Source organism: Lepisosteus platostomus, chromosome 4, assembly GCF_059453375.1.
Source record: "Lepisosteus platostomus isolate fLepPlt1 chromosome 4, fLepPlt1.hap1, whole genome shotgun sequence".
NCBI classification, from domain to species: domain Eukaryota; kingdom Metazoa; phylum Chordata; class Actinopteri; order Semionotiformes; family Lepisosteidae; genus Lepisosteus; species Lepisosteus platostomus.
Genome location: NC_142614.1, coordinates 75,806,896 through 75,815,141, shown reverse-complemented (window position 1 = coordinate 75,815,141; position 8,246 = coordinate 75,806,896). Strand labels below are relative to the sequence as shown.

The window sequence follows — 8,246 nt, the reverse complement described above, 5'->3', positions numbered from 1 at the left end:
TCCTCTACCTGGAACTGGACTCGGAGACACACAGGACAGAAGGGAAACACCAGAACACACAGTCCAGGACACCCAGAGCTGAGGAGAGTCCTGGAACTTCACTGTCTCCGCTCTGGTGTCAGGAGGCACACCAGGTTACTGAGTGGAGCTGGGTCTGGAGAATAATGCTATTGGACTGTTCCTCTGGGACACTGGGTTCTGGGACCTGTTGGTCCTGGACTGCGCTATGAGTAAGCCGTGTCATGTTCTGTGCATGGAGTGACATCCGTGACACGAACCTTATATAATCTAATTCTGCTACAGGGAGTGCCCTTTAGAAATTCAAATCAGGTGTCTTTTCTGTGTATCTGTAACATACACTGCTGCCTTTTGAACATGAAGCTTGTGCAAGGAATATCAGGCAAACAAGAGTCTTTAATGTTTGACTTAAACAGGTGACGAGTCAGAACTCCTTATCAGCGCTCAGATAGCTCTGAACTAGGGTGTGAACTTCAGTGCACAGGCAAGCCTCAGCATGACAGGCCTGAGAAGTGAGTTCAGTCATCTGTGCCTCCACATCCTACCAGTCGAGATTCAGCCTGGAGGAGTGCAGGCAGCTTGTGAAGGGATATTTTTTTAAAATATCTGATAACAAACTTCTCAGACAGCACAGGACATGTTGTTAAAAGCCACGCAGAGATGATCACTCTTGAGAAGGTTGAGCAGCTCTGATGCAAGGAAACACACCCAGAGCTGCCCTACACACGTCTGGCAGAGAGTGAGCTCCTTTAAACACTGGGTTTCCTTTCTTCTCTTTTCAGCAGGGAATAAACCTTTTCTTGCTCTTTTAAACACATTCCGCTCGGTGAAATGGGAATTGTAGTGTCGAGGGTAGAGCCGAGCTCTCATGGATTACAAACATGGGCAGCACCATGACTGGCCACAAGCAGAACCGGCTGACCCACGTCTACACCAGCAGTGCCAATAGTGAATGCTGCCTCATCTCCATTTCACTCCCGATGTGAAAAACTACCATCTGAATGACGTTTCAGAGGACCAAGGACACAAAATTTTTTTTTAAAAGTATTTCAGTCATTCTGAGAGCTGTTACTCTTTTAAATTCTGATGTAGGGGCCTCTTCAGAGCATTGCTTTGACAGCATATAGTGTAGAAAAATGCAGCTCACACCTGAATCTTATGGTTTTGAGCTGTACTGTATTGATGTTTATTGTACATTGATTGTATACATCTGTAAAATCCATTGAATGATTGATGTATTCAGTACAGTATATACACATTTTGTATTGGAAAGTAAATTCTGATTCTAATGTGAGCTCACATGTGAATGTACCATGTAAGAATAACATGCCCTCAACAAGTGGCTCTTCCTCAGAAAGATCCCTAGTTGATCAGACAGTGGTGATCTAAGAGAATGAATGCCACAGACGTTCGTGCAGCACAGAGCCTGCTCTACGGAGAGTCATTCAGCCGAAGTGACTTACAGAAGATAGGTGGAAAACTACCGCGTTCATGAGCTGCTGCTGCAGAGTCATGAGACAGGGGCACAGCTGAGGTTTGAACCAGGAACCTCCTCATGTGTTCTTAAGGTGGTGGATATTAATTTAAAAACGAAAGGCAGATTCTGTAGAGTAACACAGGATAAAAACTGGATCAAACTAATTTTTATAGCAATTGTAAGTTAGTGTCCAAAAGACGAACCCAGCGCTACTGTGTGTTCTGACTGCAGGGGTGGACTGAGCACTCAGGGGAAATGTGAGGGTGTATTGGGGTTCCCTTGTTTTGGGGGTGATGAGCTGAATCAATGTGAAGATTCCTAGTTCAACAGTTTTTGCAAGGTGAATAAAGTGTTCCTCCTCTTCTGTATTTTTTTCTTTTTTTATGTCATACACTAAAATACAGGAAACACATAATTATATCTCTACCATTCATTCATTCATGCTCCCTGAACTGAAGAAAAGGTAAAAAACTCAGACCAAGGGATTTGCACAAGAACGCAGCGTATCGATTGACCTGCCCCCACTGCGGCTCACTGGCTGCAGTCCGGAGCCGACTGCCTGGCTCAGCGCTCGGAGCACAGCAGGCCTGTGGGAGAAGCGGCTCGGACTTCCTGAGATTCTTCACCCAAGGAGCTCGGCTTCCCTTGGCGTTTCCTAGCACGCCTGTGCAAACAGCGCTTTGCTGGCGGACCGACAACACGCCGTGTGAACCGTGGTTTGCCTCATGCCTGCTCTGCTCTGGCCTGAGCACTCGGGCTGGGCGGATACGTCAGGCCTGGTTAGTGTGGACAGAACCTACGCTGGAGCACTCAGCACTTTTCATTTTAAATAAGAGCACGAATGGTAAAGTCAAGTGTGCTTGAGTGTAGTGAATCCAGGCCTGGTAAAGCCTGATTCAGAATCACAGGAAAACAAGAGGCCAGTTTCTGTTTGATGTGACCGGGGGCTGGTAGGCGTGGTGCTCTCTCGCTTTGGCAGGAGAAGCAGAAAGGGAGTGTTAGCTTTGACAGAATGAGGCAACAAACGCGAGTGTCTTTCAAAACTCTGTCAACTTTACACAGGAACGAGTCATGGAAGTAAGTGATCACAAAGCCAAGGGCATCTGAGAGAATCTCTTACTGGCACTTTCCACACAAACAGCCCGAGTGAAATATTTTAAAAGAGGAATATCAAACTCCCCTGTGCCTTAAGTGGGCTTCTGATTAATCACAACGCAGTGACCTGCTTCTGGCTTTCACATATGAATAAAAGGGTGAAGGGTCCATATTGGCAACTCTGGACAGGCCAGGGGACAGTTTCAGATGTCTGTATGAGAAGATCCAGACAAGCACACACCCCCTGCTGTAACAAGCGCAGTCTGCTCACTGGTTCAGACTCCCGGCTCCGTTGCAATGCTCAACATGAACACAGCCCAGCCCATGAATTCAAAGCAGTCTTACTCCCTGGATTGTCTCCAGTGTTATGAGGAAGCAGTGCTCCCCCTAGTGGATTCAGAAGACATTGTCATTTTCATTTTGAAGTTTAAAAGTTCCTGAATTGTTCCAGCTGCATGACTAAGTCAGCGACTTTCCTTAGGTGTGCCTTTGGACTCAAGTATATTTAGTCTTTCTTCTCTTTTGGGTCCTACAGACTGTTTTGCGACCTTGGATTTATGAGTCAGGCCCCTGTATTTTGCAGTCGAGTGTTCAGACTATCAAAGAAGAGTGAAGAGTTAGAATTTTAATGATGTAGTTTAGGAGGCTTTCTGTTTGTACCTAAGCTAAGTAAACCCACGGTACACTCTTGGAGAAAGGCTAGCATGGTGTTATATTTATGTGAGATATTCTGTTCACCATGACCTAATCCCTGGGAGGGCGTGTCTTCTCTAGTGTGGAGTTGTCCTTAGGGGTGCAGATCGTAGAACTGGGAGGTTGTGGGTTCACACCCTGAGCGGTAGTACCCCCGAACTGGGCAGCGCCCTCAGAACGCTGCAGTAAGATGACCAGCGGTCTAAAGGGGTACAGCTGCAAGTCGCTTTGGAAAACACTGTCAGGCAAATGAACTCATAATAGTTCAGGTGGGTAGCTGCGTCGGCAGGCTGCAAAGGAACAGGTAACGTTGCGTTTTCTTTCTTCTCTTTTCAGCATGGAATAAACCTATTACTTGAACTAATAATAGTTTATATTCTGTTCCAGCCAAGATCTTAATTGCAGGCCAATAGATTTCAGTTTTCTACCCGGCACATTTTTACATTCACTTTTGAGTTTTACAAAGGCAATTTGTAAACAGTATCAAACGTACTAACTTGGGGGTTTCAGACCTGCCTTCACTCACCTGTGTGACCTGGGGGCGTGTCTGATGCAGTGTCATTCGCATCTGCTGGGACTACTGCAGAGAGAAACAGGAGAGGAAACTCTTACTGAACAAGCTGAGCACAGACTGTGCTGAGCGCTGTGTGCTGAGCTGGGGTTTGTCTGAAACCACGGACTGAGTACAGAAACGCCCAGTCCAAAATAAGCAAGAGATCTGGGGGCACAAAAACAAGAAGACACAGGGGCACCCCAGGACCAGAGCTGGGAGCCCCTTTTGTCACTGGTATTGTTGTTTATGTAGAACAAAGCACATGCCTTTACAATGATCATAAAACAGTCAGGGACATGTAAATCGAAGGCCAAACCAGATTGGGCTCATTGACCCATCTTGCACATTTGTTTTAGAGTTGTAAGGAAAGTCACACAAGTGTGGTTTACAGTTTTTTCTAATTCCACACTACTCTTGGAGTGAACACATACCTCTGGGTGTCAGCCTTAAGCACGGGTCCTCTAAACTCCTGGTCGCGTCCCGATGCTCGCTTGCTGCTGTGCACACGTTCATCCACCAGGCTGATGCCCTCAGCGTCTCTTGGGATGAATACTTGTATAATACTCACTCATTACTCCATCTGTTAAAGATCGGAGACTTCCTCACTTATCTGTTCAAATATACAATTAAACCCCAATACCCATGCTAGAAAAAGTATATCTACTCGGAGACAATCGTTTTCTCCTCGTTTATAAAGACAGTAGTACAGTATCTTTCCCAGTTAAACACGACTCTTGCAGAGCGACAGTCAACAAAGAGCAGTACATATACGAACAGTATCGGAAATCTCTTAACAGTTGATATAAGAGCACGTTTGTCCGCAGAGAAGCGGCTGAGGGGTTAATGTCCCGCGGTACCTGTGATTGGGCACTCAGGTGCACCGCCAACGACCTGCAGGTGCGAGGATGTATAAATCAGAGGGAGGCGCACAGCGGTCGTTTTGGGATATCGACGCAGAAGTGAGGAAGATGGTAAGGGCAAAACCTCTAGTTTATCCGCGTATCCTTAAGAGCCCCGATAAACGATGAAACGCTTTCTAAAGTTTCGTACACGGTAAACAAAAGTGTTAAGGGGGGGAATCGCGACACGAATAAACACAAAATCAAATCGAGATGACTATTATTACAGCGTGGCTGTATTACTTCAGTTTCTTGGCGCAGAGTTTAATGTTGATCTCCTAGTAAGAAACGACCCCTTCAAAGAATACCCCAGTTCGTCCACTTCCGATATCGAATGTGACCGTCTCGGGTGAGCTCGGCGCCGCGGTTCAGTACCGCTGTGTGACCCGCTGCGTGTGCTCGCTCGCCCCGCAGAGGGAGTGTATCTCGGTCCATGTCGGCCAGGCGGGGGTGCAGATCGGCAATGGCTGCTGGGAGCTGTTCTGCCTGGAGCACGAGATCCGGCCCGACGGCACCGTCTCGGACCCGAACAGCCCCTCCGTCGTGGACTCGTCCTTCTCCACGTTCTTCAGCGAGACCGGCTCGGGGAAGCAGGTCCCGCGGGCCGTGTTTGTGGACCTGGAGCCCACAGTCATTGGTAATGTATCCCGGGGAACAGACTCCACGCACTCCGGAACGGTGGGGGTGTTTTTAGTACTTTTCTGCGTTTTGATAGATTAGCATCTTTTAGTCTGTTAATAAAACGCGTCCCTTAATTGTTAATTCGTGCAATGACATGTTCCATGTTAATGGTCTGTTTCTCGCATTTGTTACCTTTTTCTTTCTGAACAAAAAGGTCTATTTTAACGCCAGTCAAAGTGGGGGGGCAGACTGAAAGCCTTTCAGATTAAGAGCTCATTCACAGTCCTCCTTACTGTTGGTAGGTTTCTTGCTGGCACCAGTCACTGTACTATCCCTGAAGTGTTTTCGGCTTAGCCCTTGTTGCCTTAATGCTCTTAGCCAGTGCTCGTTCTTGGTCCTGGACTGCTGTACTGTACAGCCCTTTAAATGTGAGGAACTTGCCCTTCATGCTTAAATGCCTGTAAAAGGACTAACCTGCAATGGCCAGCAAGATGAGAGCCCAGCTGAGGTGAAACCAGGAGAATGAGGAAGGAGCCGCAGGTTGGCCCAGTTGGCTGTAGCGATTGAAACTGGACCATATAGCAATGTCACAAGGAGGCCTGCAGCTTCAGATGAAGTATCAAGTTGCAGTGAACTTTACTCAGTGGCTGAAAGGCACCTCAGTGTATAGAAGTGCTTGGAGAGCCCGTGAGCTGAAAGGGAAATGACTTGCTGGAGTCGTTACTCTTCCCTGGCGCCTGTCCGAGCTGGATCTGTCCTTTACAGATGAGGTGAGAAATGGGCAGTACCGCCAGCTGTACCACCCTGAGCAGCTCATCAGCGGGAAAGAAGACGCTGCCAACAACTACGCCCGCGGCCACTACACCATCGGCAAGGAGATGATCGATCCCGTCATGGAGAGAATCCGGAAAATGGTAAGCAGCTGGTACTTGAAGTCTTAAGGGAAGTTGTCGGATCACCTCAGTTTTCTGCTCTGGTTTGGTTAGTGTAATTCAGACCAAACTCCTCTTGCGTGGAAAAGTGAGCTGTGAACAGATGATATGGGCAAAGGTAGAATTTCATTGTAATGTTGTAGCTATAAGGGCATTATGCAAATTCCATTCCCCGTCTCTTGGTTGAAATCGGGACTTGGACTGGTGAATGGGAAACTATGCCACATCAGCTGGTGTGGTGGTCACTACGGTGGCATCATTGTTCAGTCCTGGGGTTCCTTGTCTCTGCCATCAGTGTTACTGTACCCCCCAGAGGGTAGTTCAGCTCCAGTCTCCAAAATGGACTGGTCTAGTCTGGGCTGCAGTTCCACCTTATGTCCTGTGCTTCCAGGTTACTCATGGAAACCTGGAAACTTGTACCAGGAGTAACTCCCATAGGTGGATGTGTACCTATTTGCTCATTTAGACACCACGATCAAGTTCTACACATGTATAAGCTTGATGATCTTGCAACACTACTTATTCCAGTGAGGCATTCAAAGGTTAATGCAATATTTTCTTTCCTAGGCTGACCAGTGCACAGGTCTGCAGGGCTTCCTGGTGTTCCACAGCTTTGGAGGTGGAACTGGCTCAGGATTCACGTCCCTGCTGATGGAGCGCCTCTCTGTGGATTATGGCAAGAAGTCCAAGCTGGAGTTCTCGGTCTACCCTGCTCCACGGGTCTCCACTGCTGTGGTGGAGCCGTACAACTCCATCCTGACCACCCACACCACCCTGGAGCACTCGGACTGCTCCTTCATGGTGGACAATGAGGCCATCTTTGACATCTGCAACCGTAATCTAGGTGTGGAGCGTCCATCTTACACCAACTTGAATAGGCTAATTGCACAGATTGTCTCCTCAACCACAGCCTCTCTGCGCTTTGATGGGGCCATGAATGTTGACCTCACGGAGTTCCAGACCAATTTGGTGCCATATCCCAGAATTCACTTCCCCCTGGTCACGTATGCTCCCATCATTTCTGCAGAGAGAGCCTACCATGAGCAGCTGTCTGTGCCAGAGATCACCAACGCCTGTTTTGATCCTGCCAACCAGATGGTGAAGTGTGATCCCAGGCGTGGAAAATACATGGCCTGCTGTCTGCTGTATCGTGGGGATGTGGTGCCCAAGGATGTGAATGCAGCCATTGCCAGTATTAAAACCAGGCGCTCGATCCAGTTTGTGGACTGGTGCCCTACTGGTTTCAAGGTTGGCATTAACTACCAGCCTCCTACTGTGGTGCCTGGAGGAGATCTGGCAAAGGTTGCCCGGGCTGTGTGCATGCTGAGCAACACCACTGCCATTGCTGAAGCCTGGAGCCGCCTGGACCACAAGTTTGACCTGATGTACGCCAAGAGGGCCTTCGTCCACTGGTACGTGGGAGAGGGGATGGAGGAGGGCGAGTTCTCTGAAGCCAGAGAAGATATGGCTGCCTTGGAGAAGGACTATGAGGAGGTTGGTGCCAATTCTGAAGATGGTTTGTCTGAAGAGGAAGACGAGTATTGAATCTTGTCAAATTATGCATTAGCTGTGGTTTGCATCTTGAGAGTTTCAAATCTTGTGCATGTTTGTTGCCTACATTAATGCCATAATTAGCTTTTTTTATAATGGTATGACAAGACTGCTCCAATCTGATCCTTCATCTTTCAAGTGTGGAAAGGTTAATTCTTATAAAATACTTGAATGATATGTGACCTTGTACACAGTGGCACTTATTTTCCTAATAAAAGGCACTGCATAATTACTTTTGTAATTTGAAAGATTTCTTCTGTTGATAAGCACAATCAAAGATAGAAATGTTCCAATCTACTTTCAAAATGATTTTGTATTGTAGCCTTCATAACTGGTTCACTTAATCACTGGTTACACAAGTGATTCCTAAAAGTGGTTATGCAAGTCATGACCTACTACTGTAGCAG

At 47.4% G+C, this 8,246-nt stretch overlaps 1 protein-coding gene across 1 annotated transcript; it reads left to right on the top strand.

Moving 5' to 3' along the window:
- The first annotated feature begins 4,702 nt into the window (after positions 1–4,702).
- On the top strand, positions 4,703–8,071 carry LOC148673842 (tubulin alpha-1C chain-like). Its single transcript, XM_088630729.1, has 4 exons — positions 4,703–4,807; positions 5,150–5,372; positions 6,122–6,270; positions 6,856–8,071. The coding sequence occupies exons 1-4, from the start codon at positions 4,742–4,744 to the stop codon at positions 7,831–7,833; spliced, it is 1,416 nt and encodes a 471-aa protein (XP_088486855.1). The 5' UTR covers positions 4,703–4,741; the 3' UTR covers positions 7,834–8,071.
- The last annotated feature ends 175 nt before the right edge of the window (positions 8,072–8,246 follow it).

Bases quoted from the DNA above. Each gene is read 5' to 3' on its own strand.
- LOC148673842 (XM_088630729.1), top strand. From the start codon at position 4,742: ATGTATAAATCAGAGGGAGGCGCACAGCGGTCGTTTTGGGATATCGAC. The intron at 5,373-6,121 runs GTAATGTATCCC...TGTCCTTTACAG, and splicing joins CCTGGAGCCCACAGTCATTG to ATGAGGTGAGAAATGGGCAG. The intron at 6,271-6,855 runs GTAAGCAGCTGG...TTTCTTTCCTAG, and splicing joins TGGAGAGAATCCGGAAAATG to GCTGACCAGTGCACAGGTCT.